The following is an 18,584-nucleotide window of genomic DNA, read 5'->3' as shown; positions in this document are numbered from 1 at the left end:
GCAAGTCGATCACTGAATTTTATGGCTGAAAATACTTAACTGATAGGTTTCAGAGTAGCAGCCATGTTCGTCTGATAGGATTGCTCTAGGAGTGCACAGTTAAATATAGGAAAACTCACACTGACTTCAATAGGTCCAGTGCCTCATCCATGATCCTGCATTCCCAATTTATTGAGACATCTTTTGACTTCAAGGGGTGGTGTCCCTCAGTAAGGAGTGCAGGTCTGAGCTCTTTAATGCAGGCACCCAGAAAAAACTTTCCACTCTAATTGTTCCAGAAAGAAGAACAAGAGACCCTGACTACTTCACACACACATTAATGTGTCGGGTATGCTTTCTCACTCTCCAAATAAAGTTAACAGAATCTCAACCTCTTTCAGCCCACTCACCTTCCAGCAATTGTACCTGGTCAGTTCTCCAGCAGTTTGTGCACAAAGCTCCTTTCTGTGCAAGAAAAGGGGTTAATACATTCTATGCTTCTTCAGACGTTTTAGTTTTTTCCGACAACTCTCCACAAGTGTTTTTCTGTTTCAGTCCATACAGTGGTTCATAGATTCTCAGATGTATCCTATTCTCTTCAAAAAGCTTTTCTGAGGGCTTCAGATATTTCTTACAACCTGTTAGAAAGAAACTAAGGACTTGTCTACACTTACTGGGGGATTGACGCATGGTGATCGATGCATCAGCAGTTGATTTAGTGGGTCTAGTGAAGACCCACTAAAGTGACCATAGATTGTTCTCCCATTGACTCCTGTACTCCACCTGAATGAGAAGCACAAGGGGAGTCACATATCTGAAGTTGTATAGTTTAGATCGATCTCCCCCGGTAGTGTGGACGAGGCCTAAGACATGCAGGCCAGATTCTCCTCTCACTTACACCAGTTTATCCCCACTGCCTTCAGTTTATCCCCCCTGGAAAATGCCCCAACTCAGTAAAGCATTTAAGCATGTTCTTAAATTAATTCCTGTTCAGGAGTGCATGTAAACACTTGCTTAACTTCAGTGGAACTTAAGCATCTGCTTAAAGTCCAGGAGATGCTTTATGAGGTCCTGAATAGTGATGCTGGTCTGAATCAAGGATTTACAGTAGTGTAAGCTATAGCTGTGCAAGTAACTGACTTTTTCAGTTTGGCCATTCCAAAAAATCAAAAACCTTAATCTCAGGTCAAACAAAACATTTTGTTTTAGTTTTTTGTGCTTTTTAAAAAACATAATAGAAGTAACTTTCTAAACAAAGTAGTTTTGAATCAAAAAATAAAAACATGGAAGGGGGTTTTCATAATTTTTTTAGTTTACCAAAAGAATTTTGCAAAATATTTGCGAAGTGTTTTGATTGACTCAAATCTTCATTTTTGTGTGTGGGGGAAAAAGTGGTTTTTGGTGAAAAATTTCTCTCAGCACTAGTGTAAGCATGAGGAAAACTCATCCCATATTTTATTCAGGAGTTGCTTATAAAATGATGAAAAGTCAACTACAAAAACATCAGCTTCATAAAATGATTTAAAAATATTTGCATATACTGCAAAGCTCTTTCTTTACCATAGACACTCAGCCACTATGTATTTCTTTCAATTTTAGTCACACTTTTTTACTGTGCACTAATCCGTTTGCCTTCTTTATGCATTGTTCTATGCTGCTACTCAGAAACTTGTTTTTCTTTATTCATAGAATCATAGACGATTAGGGTTGGAAGAGACCTCAGGAGTCATCTAGTCCAAACCCCTGCTCAAAGCAGGACCAACCCCAACTAAATCATCCTACCCAGGGCTTTTTCAAGCCAGGCCTTAAAAACCTCTAAGAATGGAGATTCCACTACCTCCCTAGCTAACCGATTCCAGTGCTTCACCACCCTTCTAGTGAAATAGTTTTTCCTAATATCCAACCTCAATCTCCCCAACTGCAACTTGAGACCATTGCTCCTTGTTCTGTCATCTGCCACCACAGAGAACAGCCGAACTCCATCCCCTTTGGAGCCCCCCCGCTTCAGGTAGTTGAAGGCTGCTATCAAATCCCCCAAGAGGTCAAATTCTCCAGTCCTTAACTGAACAATTAATAAATTCCCACTGGCTTCAGTGGGAGTCTTACTCAGTAAAGGAATACAGAGTTTGGCCCTTTGTAGGTAGATAGGTAGGATATGAATTAGCAAATTCTCATCCTGAGTGATAAACAGGCTGGTGGATTCTTAAGGCACGAGCTGCCTTGGCTTCGCAGATTGGGTTTACCAGGTTTTCATACACAGGCTAGAAATCCCTCCAGCCTGAGACCATCACTTCCCCCCTGTTCAGTCTTTGTTCCTCAGGTGTTTCCAGGTGTTCAGTCTTTGTTCCTCAGGTGTTGTTGTAGGGAGAGTGAGGTCCCATCATGATGTCATTGTCCCCCTTTTATATCTTCTTCCCACTTGCTGGAGAGCTCTTTTGCTGTGACCTGGGTCAAACAGCTCCCATTGTATAGTGCTATCTCTGAGAGGTTTCTATTGTACACAGTTCCTGAGGTAATCCTTGTGCTTGTGTGTATTTCCTCAATAAGCCATCAACATTGTTTGTCCTTTTTACTGTTGTACCTGAAAGGCTGCTTGTGGGTGTTTTCAACCTCACAACATATTTCAGTAACACATGCATAGCCAAACTTCATAATTTCACATACGATGATCGCACATACAATCCAACAAGATATCAATGTCTCGCAGATCAAGACTTTTAGAATGATACCTCACAAGGCAGACTTTGTACAAAACATATCCTAATTACATGACAGTGGTGAACACTGGGGTGCCAGGGTGTCATACCCAGGGCTGACTCCAGGCACCAACGTTCCAAGCAGGTGCTTGGGGCGGCAGTCAGAAAGGGGCGGCAGAGTTTCCGCGGCGGCAGCAATTTGACGGCAGCTTCTCCGTTCCGCCGGCTGTGGTAGCAATTCGGCAGCAGCTTCTCTCTCTCCTGCCGTCTGCGGCCACAATTCGGTGGCGACAGTTTTTTTCACTGCTTGGGGTGGCAGAAATGGTAGAGCCAGCCCTGGTCATACCTAGTTCTTGTGTTATGAGAAGGTGTACCATGGATTTATATAGAAGCAATATGATATTTTTGTCTTATCTATCCCTTTCCTAGTGAGTCCCAACATTCTATTCACTTTTTTGACTGCTGCTGCACACTGAGTGGATGTTTTTAGAGAACGGTCCACAATGACTCCAAGATATTTCTTGAGTTGTAACAGCTAATTTAAACCCCATCATTCTATATGTATAATTGGGATCATGTATTCCAATGTGCATTACTTTGCATTTATCAGCATTGAATTTCATCTGCCATTTTGTTGCCCAGTCATCCAGTTTTTTGAGATCCTTTTGTAGCTCTTCACAGTCTACTTGGGACTTAACTATCTTGAGTAGTTTTGTATCATCTGCAATTTTTGCCACCTCACTGTTTACCCCTTTTTCCAGATCGTTTATGAATATGTTGAATAGGACTGGTCCCAGTACAGACTCCTGGAGGACACCACTGTTCACTCTCTCCATTCTGAAAACTGACCATTTATTCCTACCCTTTGTTTCCTATATTTTAACCAGTTACCAATCCATGAGAGGACCTTTCCTCTTCTCCCATGTATGAAGTGGTATAATAATTAATAGTAATCTTTAGCAGTTAAAGTTGTAAACTGTATATTAATTGTTCCTAGACTATATATCATCCAACAGTATTGTAAATCTTTCTGTAATATTTGGAAACAAAACTACCCTTAGAATAAATAAAATAAAAGTTGTGTGCCTCTCCACACAACTGTGCTTTTATTGTTTTGATGAATATTTTCTTTCATAATAAAATTTTTCCAGTGTGATCTCTTTGCACAATGCTGCTGTGTGAATTTCAGGATAAGTTCTTTCAAGGGATGATATAAACTGTAATTACTTGGTATACATCTCAGGTACATCCCTTTGTTTCTACACTACAGTAAGCTTTGCAGATGAGGTAACAACTCTGTAACTCAAATTATGTACTAGTACAGCCTCTAGCATACAAATACCATAAAACACAGTTGCCAGAGGAAAGGAGATTCCAGTCAACAATGCACAGTAATTTTTTTTCTCTCTCTCTCCATATATATCTATATAATTTATAATGTCAATTCTGAATTATATTCTCATTAACACTAGAATGGGTCTATACTGCAACCTGACCTCATATGTCAAAGAGCAACTTGTGAACATCATATTATAGACTGGAATGGGAAGTTAAAAGTTAAAAAATTTATGTATTCATGGTGTTTCCAGTCCTCTTGGCTTTAATCCATACTTCAATCTAGCACTATAGAAATGTCTATAAATAAATGTGTAGGATGCTGTCCATATGCACTGCTGCAGAGAGGAAGAGCAGTCCAGTGGTTAGAGCACTAGTCTGTGATTTGGGAGTGCAAGATTTAAGTCCCTTCATTGCCATAGCCTTCCTACGTGACCTTGGGCAAGTCACTTAGTTTGTTTCAATTCCCCATTTGTAAAATGGGGATAATAGCTTTTGCCTACCTCACAGAGACATTGTGAGGATAAATACATTAAAGATTGTGAGCTGCTCAGATACTACAGTAATGGAGGCCACATAATCACCTTAGATAGATTTCCATATTTAGTTGCACGTTGAAGGATTGTCATGGTGGATTTGCAGGAATTAAAACTATGGTGATGGGTGCTTTATAGCTATGGATAAACCTGGTATGGCATGAATGCTGGTCCCACAGCTGGCCAACGTATCCAGGAGAGATGTTCGTTTGCTGTCAAAGGTCAAAAAGCACCTTTTTAAAAGCCAGCGTCCATCAAACAGAGTTCTGTCAGTGGTCAGAGGGACGAGAGAGCACATCTTTTGGTGGTTGTTTACTCAGTAACATGTCTGTATATCTTCGTGGGATTTGCGTAATTCTGCCATGCTGCTGGGGCTGTCTAGTGCACAAGAGTTGTGACAGCTGTGCACAACTGCAAGAGGGGTTAGGAGCCCATTGAAGTCTAGAACTATTGAACACAACTTTACCAGGGAGGAGGTGTGTTGCTAAGAATTGGGTGACCCTGTCTTTCCCTCATGGAGGTGGATGGATCTCCTGCCACTTAATTGCAAATATGTGGGACTAGGGGAGAGGGGCCTCTGCATTATCATCTAATTCCTGAGGGAATCTTTTTAATCCTTTCTCAATCCTGCCCCCCCAATTTTCATTTTGTTTCAGTGTTATGGGGATATTTTTGGAGCTGGCACCTCCATTAATATCCTTCACCAACTGTCAGTCAGCAAGGGGATGACCCCACCTTCACATTAGGATGTCTGGCATGAATTGTTCCATTCCATTCCTTCATGTCACTTCTTCTCTTGAGCTCAATTGTTTTAGCTGAAGATTGAGATTCCACTACTGGAAGGGAACACTTTTGAGTTGCTGCTGGAAACCTAATTTGCTAGTTTGAAGAGTTTAATTAACTGGACTCTGAATTATATTCTCATTAATATTACTGTGATGGCTCCATACTACAAATGGATGGGCTCAATGGGCACAATCCTGCAAATGTTTACTTACAGGAATAACTTTGCTCACACAAGTAGACCCACTGAAAATAATAGAGCATATAAAGTGTCTTATATGCATAACAGTTCGGAGAATGAGGCCCTAGAGCAGCATATATCAGGAAATTTGCAAGGTTGCTGTAGGTCAGCAGCTTTAGAGGCAAATTTAACCTCAGTAGTGCCCTTGCTTCAGTTCAGTTTATTTAGCTAGTTCTAGTAGAATGTGGAAAAATCACCTTTTGTTGAACACTCATGTTTGGAACTTTTGTTTTAAATTAGATGTGTGATAAATACTAGAGATGGAAGATAGGGATGGTAGTTCGGTCTGGAAGGGTAATCAACTCTTTCCTGTAAAATATCTCTCTTATCTCATCTTTTCTGCTCCCCTAAGAACTTTCCAGCTCAATATCCCAATTTAGCTCAGTACCTAGAGGGCTTACAGGTGCTGTCAAACTTTGGCAGATGTTTCTGCCTTAAGAGTTTCATAATATTTAGTGTTTCATTGTTCTCCAAAGAAGTAGTGAGCTGTAGCTCACGAAAGCTCATGCTCAAATAAAATGGTTAGTCTCTAAGGTGCCACAAGTACTCCTTTTCTTTAAGCAGTAATGGTGTATCTGTCTGTTTGTGTCTACAGATAGTTATAAATCTCTTTATAACTGTCAACATATTTCAGTGAGGGCAACTCTATTTGGTTGGTTTTGTAAAAGGAAAAAACCTCAGATGTTCAGATTTTGACTCAATCAAATACACACAATGTCAGCCTAAGAATGATGTAATCCTTCTGTCAGGTGGTGTCAGCACCACCCAAGGCTGCGTTCTATATCTAAGGGTTCCTCCTAACATTACAAACCAAAATCAGCTTAAGCGCTCACCCAGGAATCTGGGAAAACTAAACATCATCTTCCTCTCTGAGTGCCACTGTTTATTTAGGTGCCTGTGGGTTATAAAAGTACCTAGCTTTAGATCCCAAACTTGCAAATTTTGGCTTTAGTGACTCATAGAAACCACACAGGGAGCCAGCCACTGGCTGAACTAAGAATAAAGCCCAGAAGTCTAGGTGCCCAATGCATTGTGTGATGGGAATTTCCTTTCTTCTGGCAACTGTGTTCATCTGCTGGTATTCATGAAGTGTTACTATCCAGTCCGTCCCTGCATTATGCTGGAAAGTAATCATTTCTGCTAAGGGCAGATAGCAGACCACCATGTAAATTATGGTTTTACAGACTCTACATTTTTATATTTTTAAATGCCACTACAAAACCCAACTAAAGATGAGCCAAATCATGTACCAAGTCAACATAGAGATTCCTGTGGTCTCCATAGTGTTGGCTGACTTAATTCAAATGATAACATTGGTAAATTTGAACTCCTTTTTTTAAGCACAAAACTAAAAACATTCCATTTTAGGATCTGCCAGTGTCTCTGCTGTATTATAGAAGCTCCCCTTACGGAAAAGTCCTATACAATATAATAATGGTGAAATAGGATTCTATAGAAATTACATTCTAAATCTATAGCATTTAATAGAGAATAGTGTCCTTTGTATAAAGTTTAGTTAACCATCCCACGGAATTCTCTCTGAGGGTTATGATTCTCTTTTTAATTCTATAAGTGAGTTCAAAAATCATTTTGTATTAAATTCTACAGGACTTTTCCATAAGGGTCTACCCTTAAAAATCCAATTAAAATGGGCTTGGATATGAGAATTATCACTTGGGTTTTAAAGCAGTATGAAAGACCATAAGTAAAGGATAGTTATAAGAGACATCAAATTGAGGAAAGTGTCTAGTAAAGTACTTCAGGAGTTATGGTTAGGTCTGGTCTGATTTAACTTCTTCATTAATCATAGGGGGTATAATATGATGTCACACAGCTGGGCTTCCCACATGTCGTCTGCATCTGTTCAACTCACACATGTTACAAAATGGGGACGTACTAGAAACCAGAGTGAGGCTAGCGAAATAATAAGGGACTTAGTGAGATTAGAAACATGGGTAGACAATAAAATTAGACAAAACTCTGGAAAAAAAGGCGACGTAGCAATGGGAAAAATAATCTGAAACATGGCTCTTCAGTAGATTATTCGTGGCTATTATAGAGGATGAGAGAAACTTGAAAAACAGTGAACTCCTAGAAAGAAAGGAGCACAATTAGATTTTAATCTCTCTAAGGGCAGGGAGTGTCTTCTTGTTCCGCATTTTATGGCATTTAGCATGATGGGGTCGTGGTCCATCACTAAGGCTCCTAGGTGCTACCATACAGATAATTATCTAGGGATAGTGCAGGGATGTATAATCTTGGTATTGGTATTGTTTCCTAGTCTTCTAACTACTGAATAGAGAGTGGCAAGGCAAAAGCAAGTTCCCTACAGGGGGATACATTATATATAAGGCTACAATTTAGTCGCAGAAGTCAAGGAATCCGTGACTTCCAGTGACCTCCGTGATTTCGGCCTGTGGTGGTAGAAAGCTGCAGGGTCTGCAGGCGGGGTACCCTTGCTGCCTTTGGCGGCCCCTGCAGCTCCCAGCCACCATGGGTGGCGGGGAACTCCCAGAGCTCCTGGCCACCGCAGGCAGCTGGAGAACCCCCAGAGCTGTTGGTGGTGAGGGAACCCCTGAGCTCCTGGCTCCCATGGGTGGCTGGGGAACTCCTGAGATCCTGGCCACCATGGGTGGTGGCAGGGATCTCCCAAGCTGCTGGCTGCTGGGAGCAGCGGGGGAAACCCCTGAGCTCCCGGCTGCTGTGGGCCCCTGAAGCTGCGCGTAGCATGAGTACCCCACAGCTCCCGGCTGCCATGGGCTGTGGGGGCACCCCACAGCCCTGCACAGGCAGCAGGGGGACCCCTTGAGCTGCAGGCAGCAGGAGTACCCCACAGCCCCCAGCTGCTGCAGGGGGCTCCTAACCCCTGCACAGCTGCCCCCTTCAGGCTGTGTGGGGACCTGCAGATCCCCATTTTGTCCCAGATATTTTTAGTAAAAGTCATGGACAGGTCACGGCTTCCGTGAATTTTTCTTTTTTGACCGTGACCTGCCTGTGACTTTTACTAAAAATATCCATTTTAAAATCTCAGCCTTAATTATATATTAATACTTGGTGTAGGAGTAACAGGTATAAAAGAATTGATGGCAATCCTATCATGAGACACTTTGCACTGGACAGAGACCTATCAAATAAAAAGTTCAGAACAAATTTCTTGTGAGTGATGTGACAGCTAAAGCAGATAATTTGGGTATAAACACTGAATACAACAAAGTACTTTTTTTTTTTAACCTGCTCAGGGCCTTATCCTGCATTTGTTGCATACTCCAAACCCCCATTGACTTCAGTGAGAGTATAGGGTGCACAAGGAATCCAGGATCAGGTTCTTTCAAGGCTCTTTTTTTCTTGTTGTGTTGTCTGTCTTTTGGAATTCTTTTTTCAGAAATATTTTTGGCCTTCGAGACAAATATTATTCTGTTTTTGTGTTTGTTATTCAGGTGACACATTCAGGTGACCCGGTCTTCATTGGTTGTCTAAGGGTTTGTCTACATGTGTGGCATTGTGCACCCGAGGAGTGTGACTTGTAGCACGCTCTAAAGTTTTGCACTCTAACTGTCCTGTGTAGACCATGCTGACACACTAAAAGGTTGCGAGTGTGCATTAACATACTACTTACAGGACTACAGCAACGCACAAGGTACCTTTTGGAGCACCTCGGAAGGGTCTTCACAGTACAACTAGAGCGCTAAACTTTAGACTGTTCTACAGTTTACAGCCCTCTGGTGCGCATCATGTGGACAAGCCCTAAGATGTTGGGTTTTGACTAGGGCTGTCAAGCGATTAAAAAAATTAATCATAATTAATAGCGCAATTAAAAAATTAATCACACTGTTAAACAATCATAGCATGCAGGCCTGTCAATCACAGTTAACTCATGCGATTAATTCAAAAAATTAATCATGATTTAAAAAAACACAGTTTTAATTGCACTGTTAAACAATAGCATACCAATTGAAATTTTTAAACTATTTTTGGATGTTTTTCTACATTTTCAAATATATTGATTTAAATTACAACACAGAATACAAAGTGTACAGTGCTTACTGTATATTATTATTTTTATTACAAATACTTGCACTGTAAAAATTATAAACAAAAGAAATAGTATTTTTCAATTCACCTCGTACACGTACCATAATGCAATCTCTTTATTGTGAAAGTGCAATTTACAAAGTAGATTTTTTTATTACATAACTGCACTCAAAAACAAAACAATGTAGGCACTAAAGTTTTACAAGTTCATTCAGTCCTACTTCTTGTTCAGCCAATCGCTAAGACAAACAAGTTTGTTTACATTCACAGGAGATAATGCTGCTGGCTACTTATTTACAATATCACCTGAAAGTGAGAACAGGCATTCACATGGCACTTTTGTAGCCAGTGCCAAAAGGTATTTATGTGCCAGCTATGCTAAACATTCATATGCCCCTTCATGCTTCAGCTACCATTCCAGAGAACATGCTTCCATGCTGATGATGCTTGTTAAAAAAAACAATGCATTAATTAAATTTTGACTGAACTCCTTGGGGGAGAATAGTATGTCTCCTGCTCTGTTTTAGCTACATTTTGCCATGTATTTCATATTATAGCAGTCTTGGATTATGACCCAGCACATATTGTTTGTTTTAAGAACACTTTCACTCGTATTTGACAAAATGCAAAGAAGGTACCAATGTGAGATTTCTAAAGATAGCTACAGCACTCAACCCAAGGTTTAAGAATCTGAAGTGCCTTCCAAAATCTGAGAGGGCTGAGGTGTGGAGCATGCTTTCAGGAGTTTTAAAAGATCAACACTCAGATGCGGAAACTACAGAACCCAAACCACCAAAAAAGAAAATCAACCTTCTGCTGGTGGCATCTGACTCAGATGACGAAAGTGAACATGCATCGGTCTGCACTGCTTTGGATTGTTATTGAGCAGAACCCATCATCAGCATGGACGCATGTCCCCTGGAATGGTGGTTGAAGATGAAGGGACATATGAATCTTTAGTGCATCTGGCACGTGAATATCTTGCAATGCCGGCTACAACAGTGCCATGCGAACATCTGTTCTCACTTTCAGGTGACATTGTAAACAAGAAGCGGGCAGCAGTATCTCCTGCAAATGTAAACAAACTTGTTTGTCTGAGTGACTGGCTGAACAAGAAATAGGACTGAGTGGACTTGCAGGCTCTAAAGTTTTACCTTCTTTTATTTATGAATACAGTTATTTTTGTACATAATTCTACATTTATAAGTTAAACTTTCATGATAAAGAGATTTCATTACAATACTTGTATGAGGTAAATTGAAAAATACTATTTCTTTTGTTTATCATTTTTGCCATGCAAATATTTGTAATAAAATAATATACACTTTGATTTCAATTACAACACAGAATACAATATATTTGAAAATGTAGAAAAACATCTAAAATATTTAATACATTTCAATTGGTATTCTATTGTTTAACAGTGCGATTAAACTGCAATTAATCGCGATTAATTTTTTTGAGTTAATCGTGTGAGTTAACTGCGATTAGTCGACAGCCCTAGTTTTGGCTTGGAACCTGCCGAATTGAGAGTCTGTATTTCTCCCCTTCTGAGATAACCATGGTTAGGCTCAGCCAGGAACCCCTGATCATGGCTAGGTAAGCGACAAATTTTGACTGTTCCTCTTTCATAATCCCTTCCTCCCCATTTCTTCCTCCACTTAAAAAACAAAAATTAAGTCCATGTAACTAAAAAATCTGTGCTAAGACTTCAGTAGATTCCTTTGACTTGTGCATTGTATCCTTATCCCTATCCCCATCCCGTCTGCTTAGTTTGCATGTTTTTGGATTGCAACCCCTTCAGGACAAGGATTACCTCTTTTCTGTGAAAAGAAAAGGAGTACTTGTGGCACCTTAGAGACTAACCAATTTATTTGAGCATGAGCTTTTGTGAGCTACAGCTCACTTCATCGGATGCATACCGTGGAAACTGCAGCAGACTTTATATACACACAGAAAATATGAAACAATACCTCCTCCCACCCCACTGTCCTACTGGTAATAGCTTATCTAAAGTGATCATCAAGTTGGGCCATTTCCAGCACAAATCCAGGTTTTCTCACCCTCCACCCCCCACACAAATTCACTCTCCTGCTGGTGATAGCCCATCCAAAGTGACAACTCTCTACACAATGTGCATGATAATCAAGTTGGGCCATTTCCTGCACAAATCCAGGTTCTCTCACCCCCTCACCCCCCTCCCAAAAACCACACACACAAACTCACTATCCTGCTGGTAATAGCTCATCCAAAGTGACCACTCTCCCTACAATGTGTAGAGAGTTATCACTTTGGATGGGCTATCACCAGCAGGAGAGTGAATTTGTGTGGGGGGGGTGGAGGGTGAGAAAACCTGGATTTGTGCTGGAAATGGCCCAACTTGATGATCACTTTAGATAAGCTATTACCAGCAGGACAGTGGGGTGGGAGGAGGTATTGTTTCATGATCTCTGTGTGTATATAATGTCTGCTGCAGTTTCCACGGTATGCATCCGATGAAGTGAGCTGTAGCTCACGAAAGCTTATGCTCAAATAAATTGGTTAGTCTCTAAGGTGCCACAAGTACTCCTTTTCTTTTTGCGAATACAGACTAACACGGCTGTTACTCTGAAACCTCTCTTTTCTGTGTTTGCACAGTACTTATTACCATGAGGGCGCCATTGGGGCGTTTTGGAACTACTGTAATATAAATATTTAATGTAACAAGAAAAGAGAGGTAGCATATGGCAGGTGCTGTGTGACATGGATTCATAGAATCATAGAAATGTAGGATTGGAAGGGACACTGAGAAGTCATCAAGTCCAGCCCCCTGTGCTGGGGCAGGACCAAGGAAAACTAGAACATCCCTGACAGCTCTTTGTCCAACCTGTTCTTACAAACCTCGGAAAAGACGGAGATTCCACAATCGCTGTCTTTGATAATCTGGCTGGGGCGTGATTTTCTTAGGGCTAGTCTACACTGTCAGTGCTCAAGCGCTGCTGTGGCAGCGGTTTCATGTGGCTTGTGGGGTCGCGGTGGCTCTAAAAAAGGGCACAGCTACCAGGGCTGGGGGCACAGCTGCCACTGTCTACACTGGCGCTTTACAGCACTGGAACTTGCTCCTCTCCGGGGGCTGTTTTTTCACACCCCGGAGCGAGAAAGTGCCGCGCTGTAAATTGCCAGTGTAGACAAGCCCTTAAACTTGGAGCACGTTATAAGACTGTAACACAATAGAATCTTATAACTGTACATACAGTGTTGCCACACACATTTCATCAGAATAATAATGTTCATCAGACTGAGGTTTTTCAAACAATACCTCACAGGGCACACCTTGTACAAAATTTATCACAGTCTTATAAAAAGGGTGAAAATCATGGTACGCACGGTCATACCTGTCTAGTATCATTCTTTGAAATTCAGTGGAAGTATAGGAGTAAAGACTGCCAGGTCAGTCTCATGGCATCTTTCAGTCAGGGTCTCAAAGTACTTTGCAAACACCAATGTGAGCCACCTAATGCCTTATTTTCAGGAGTGTTGCTGATCCAATGCTCCCATTGACTTCAGCATCTCTACAGATCGGACGCACATAGTGAAATCCTGGCCGTATTGAAGTCAAAAACAAAACTCTCTTTGACTTCAGTGAAGCCAGCATGTCACTCAAGGTTTTGTAAGTTGGACACGCAAACCTCATAGCACCCAAAATTAATAATTCTGAAAATATGGCTGCATATATTATATATGCTCATAAATTTTGTTTAAACACGTAAATATTTTCTAGCAAATAATATACAGTAAATCATGTAATGTGATCAAGGGACTAATGATGTGCTTTACTGGTATTTAAAAAACGTTTCCTTCTCATGAACCATATGCTGACATGATTCTTTCAACACAATCCTCCACTGAGTTCCATTGAAAAATTTATGGCACAATATGGCCCATGTCTCTTCCTGTGGCTTAATGACATATCAACCTTGTGAGAATGTTTTGTGTTAATATCTGGGAGTAACCATTCGAGGCAGTTTTGAGAGAACCTGACACTCAACAGTCTTGAATTATAATTGAGTGGCATGTCTAATTCCCTGAAGAGCATGATTAAGATGTGTTTCTTAAATAGTAGCATATTTGTTGTACTGAAATGATGAGTAAATGCGTCCATATAAATAAAATTTACAATCTGATTTGTTGAAAAGTTGTTTGTTAATCCTCAGAACAGCTGTTGCATTTAAAACATCAGCACACTCAAATACAGTACCAAAGAGTGAAGAGAAATAGAACTATCCCTGCAATCTGTGAAAGAGTTTCTCAAGTTTCATGCACTTCACACAGGGAATACTACATGGCCAGTAGGGCTACGATTCAACCAGGAAACACCAGTTATTTTAACCCATCTCTCAAGTAAATGTACATTCAGTAATTCTTGTTAGGATATAGGAAAGAATCCTAAATATTTTGTAAACTAAATAGATCTATTGATTGCTTTAAAAGTACATTTGGTTTGTTTTGTAATACCATTTGATTTTGAAGAAGGATGGTTAAAAAGAATTGCTGACTGTCTGCTGCAGATCTGAAGAGTAGTCACCAAATATATTTAATCAAGTTTCTGGGTTTCTGGCTATAACTTTTATTAAAAACTTCCAGTTTAGCATTATCCTTGAAATAACCTTTGTTTTTTTTCTCCCTTTTAAGGATTACTGAATTTGCTGATTGTGTGTGGTTTGGATATTAAGATGTGTCTTTGCACTTGGGAAACAAAACCAAGTGCCCACAGAATTTGTTTTTCCGCTACTTGAACTAAAAGAATTTTCTGGGACAGACACGGATGCATGGGAAAGGGCTGGCCTCATATTCGCCTGTGGTTCAGGGATGAGCTCCTGAGCTTGCTGGGCTGATCTCACAACATGATGATGTTCCAACATTTAAGTCCTTCAAATTCAAGCAATGTTTATATTTGGTTCAATGAAAGGTCAGCCATGTTTTATGCATCTGGTTGGTCCCTGCCTTAATATATGTGGTGTATAAGACTCTGATCTCAGTGCAAAGATATTGACATCATAGTGTTGTAATAATAATTAATAGATCCTTGTCCATCATGTCTCTCTCACACACACGCACGCACACACACACACATACATACATATATTTATAAAATCATACTGTGCTGGACTGAATTCCATATTTCATCCTTGCTCTATTCTCATCTTACATTTCATTCACATCTGTCATCAAATTTCTTTCCTTTCATACTTTGTTACCCTATGAACTAAGCTATCTTGGTTTTTCCATTCATATTGTACAATCACTGCCATCTGCTTAAACTCTCCATCCCTCCTCTTCCTGATATATTATTCTACTTTCCCACTGTGACAGCGAATAAGAAAGGAAATGACATAGTGCAGCCTCAGAAAGAGTTATAACCCCAACTCCTAGCAGAAAAAGAACCATGTGTTTTGGCTCTTGAAATGCAGAGCAAAGTGCCAAGTCACAGGGAGGTAAAACATCACATGTCATTCTGCAAACTACATCTGAAACTAGGTGCAAATTAGACCACTCTTTCTGAGATTCGGCCTCTTTCCATGTGGTGTTGCTTATGTCCATGTGCAACCTCTTCCTCTCTCTCTACCCCTGTGCCCATGAAGACCCAGAAAATATCAACCTTGACACCCCCTAGTATTCAAAAGTCATGAGCCAGAGCCCCCCTCCCCCAAATCATGAGTTTGGCTTAAAATCAGGGAATTTTTTTTTTTTGTTTAGAAAGACTAAATCTTGTGTTTTGGTTAGAGGGAAGAATAAATGTATTTGATCTCACGATCTTTCACAATAACACTGTAAGTAGGATGATGTTGAGTTTGTATTCCTGTCAAATTGTAAAGACTGCTTTTAATGTCTCACTATTGTTTATTCCATTTTAGGGAAGTTTCTACAATTTCTATTAAGTTGAACTGGAGAAAACATAAACAAATAGTGGGTGTACAGAAGTAACAAAAGCTAAATGTTTTATGCAGAAAAGATTTCCACAAGTGCATCCCAGCTATGAAGAGTGAACTATATTTTCACATTCTGTGGCATTTCAATACAATCTTGGATCAAATCACAAATGATTATTTTGATACAGCTATCTACACTGGTCTGATTATATGGAAATAAAATATTGAAAGAATGTGTTTTTTGTTTTCTTTACCTCTTTTGCTGCTGTAAATGAAATTACCTACTCCAATTAAAGGGTTGGGTTTTTGTTTGTTTGTTTTTTTGGCAAACTAATAACTACAGGGTTGAAAAGGCATCATTAAAAAACTTGTTCATGTGTAAGAAGTGAGAAATAGGTTGATTCTGAAACCATTAATACCCTAAGTTTTAAAAGTGGTGAAAGGGACTTTAGCCACACAAATCTTATTATCCTAATTGTGTGGTATGGATAAACCTCCGTGGATCACACTGAAAAGTCACATCTGTGCTGCAGTGTAACTACTTGGATGCAAACCCAGGGACCAGTTCTTCCATCCTCACTTGGTTTGAGTAGCATTTTACTCTGCCAATAGTCCTGTTGAAACTAATGGAGCATAATGTACTATGCAGTGTAAGGATGGTAAAGCTGACCCTCATTTTAGTGACAAGGCAAGGCATGCAAATTGATCAACAGGAAACATAACTGGGCAAACATATGTATGTTTAGAGCATGCTGTGGCAGATATCAGCTGCAGTTCAGTAATGAAAAATCAAATCCTAATCCCACAGAAATCAATGGAAACTTTTCCATTGATTTCAATGTCAGAAGGATTGGGAGCTTTGTTTGAAGTTATCTTCCAGTTTATGCTCACTTTTCCAATATGCTCACATTCTTGATACTTACTTAATGTTTTTCTAGTGTTTATACACTAAAATATGTTGCCAATTCAAATACTGTTGTCTTGTACTGTAAAAATCTGAGGTAAAGGCTTTGTTTTGGCACTTTCAAAAGTGGAATTTTGCCACGTGTTCATAACTCATTCTACACTGCTAACTGTATGTAGGAAAAACACCCTAATCCTTATAAAATACTTCTAGTGAATTAACGTTAACTTTATGGACTGGTTTCAGAGTAGCAGCTGTGTTAGTCTGTATTCGCAAAAAGAAAAGGAGTATTTGTGGCACCTTAGTCTCTAAGGTGCCACAAGTACTCCTTTTCTTTATGGGCTGGGTTTGCCATCCACTGTGGTTATATCAAATTTGAAAGAAAGAACTTGACTAATTCTGTCCAGTTAAAAAAGTTTGTGACTGTGGCTACTGCTCTTAGTCGTTCTGCACATCAGATTGTATTTCTATTTAAGATAATCATTCTAGTGACATTAATGTTACGGTGTTAGTGTTGTTTTAAGCTGCTGACCACATGGTCTGTAATCCCATTCAGTGTTATATGAGCATTTGAGAGGGCCAATATGTGCACCCCGTCTTCTCTCACTGAGTCTTCTCTCTTATTAATCCCTCATTTTAACAACTCTATCCTTTTCTCAGCACTTGAGCAATTTGTATCCCTCTCCACTCATATCTCTTTCTGCACTACTCATTCTGATGTTTGAATATCCTTTGTGATCTCAAGTTCACCTTGCGGCTCCTGGGGAAACAGGTGATGCAAATCAGAGCTTATTGTCTATCAAGCCAAGTGAACACTCATCTTTCTGTCTACTTAGCCTCTCTCCCAAGTGCAGAGACACAGGTTCTTTTATCAATGGCTATGTCTACACTCATGGTGGCATGTAGAGTACAGTGTGCTTGGGTAGCTACACGTGTAGTATCTCTAGTGAAAAGCTCCAGCAGCATCCCCACTTCCTCCTCTGTGCTTGAGCCTTTCCCTGCTGACAGAGCCTTTCACTGTAGATTAAAACATAATCTATGGTCTATTGCATTCTAGAAGCCAAGTGCATATATCCCCAGGAATTAAAATGTAAACATGAGCTGCCATTTGATGCTAGTCTACCAATATAGCAGTTTATGCTTTTGTCTTCACTGTGTTTTTAAGTAATCAATACTTTTTCTAAAATTAATTTTACACAACCAAATAAGAGTCTAGAACATATTGATAATATCTTATTAATGTATTTATTTTTAATACCTTAGCTCACCATCATTTTTATGGTCTGTAAAAGACTATATTGTCTCTTGAGTATTAAACTTAAAAGGAAAAATCCCGGAAACTTTTAATTGCTCCAGTATCATTGTGATTAAATTTATTTTCCATTTTATGATTTACAGAAAGTCAGTTTACATGTAAAACTCCAGCAATTGCAGACATTGTGATCCTGATAGATGGCTCATGGAGTATTGGCAGATACAACTTCAGACTTGTCCGGCTTTTCCTGGAAAATCTGGTTGGTGCCTTCAATGTGGGTTCTGAGAAAACAAGAATAGGTAAGGTTTCTAAAGAAAATTATGTAAATTCACAGTTGAATTAAAACAAACAAAAAAGAAAACAACAATAAACCTTTGATTTCCAAGGTAGTGATTAATGAACTTAATCCCTACATAGCTGTACAACATACATCATCCTCTTTATTTGTCATGAATAAAAATATTAGGATGTGATCCTGAAAGCACTGTACACACGGAATTTCCATTTAAATCAATGGGAGTAACATGAATGAAAAGCTTGTAAGTTTGGATCCAATCGTTGTACACAAGATATTTCTCATAATGAACTGTGATATTCATAAGAACATAAAAATGGCCATGCGAGGTTAGACCAATGGTCTATGTAGCCCAGTATCCTGTCTTCTGACAGTGACCGCTGCCAGATGCTTCAGCAGGAATGAACAGAACAGCAATTTTGCATGATCCATCCCCTTTTGTCTAGTCCCAGCTTCTGGCAGTTGGAGGTTTAGGAACATCAGGAGCATAGAGTTGCATCCCTGACCATCTTGGCTAATAGCCATTGATGGACCTATCCTCAATTAACTTATCCAATTATAGTTTTGTCCTTCACAACATCCCCTGGCAACAAGTTCCACAAGCTGACTGTGCGTTTTG

The 18,584-nt window shown here is 39.8% G+C and overlaps 1 protein-coding gene across 3 annotated transcripts in view; it reads left to right on the top strand.

Moving 5' to 3' along the window:
• Positions 1-18,584, top strand: part of COL14A1 (collagen type XIV alpha 1 chain) — a 171,493-nt gene that overhangs the window by 27,390 nt on the left and 125,519 nt on the right. For all 3 annotated transcript variants that reach the window (XM_048841565.2, XM_048841563.2, XM_048841564.2), the window contains one exon: positions 17,814-17,969. In XM_048841565.2, coding sequence (XP_048697522.2) covers positions 17,814-17,969 — 156 coding nt within the window. The remainder of the gene's footprint in view (positions 1-17,813; positions 17,970-18,584) is intronic.

This window comes from Caretta caretta, chromosome 2, assembly GCF_965140235.1.
Source record: "Caretta caretta isolate rCarCar2 chromosome 2, rCarCar1.hap1, whole genome shotgun sequence".
Classification (NCBI taxonomy): domain Eukaryota; kingdom Metazoa; phylum Chordata; order Testudines; family Cheloniidae; genus Caretta; species Caretta caretta.
Note: the sequence above shows the minus strand (reverse complement) of the source record. Positions and strands in the feature narration are given on the sequence as shown.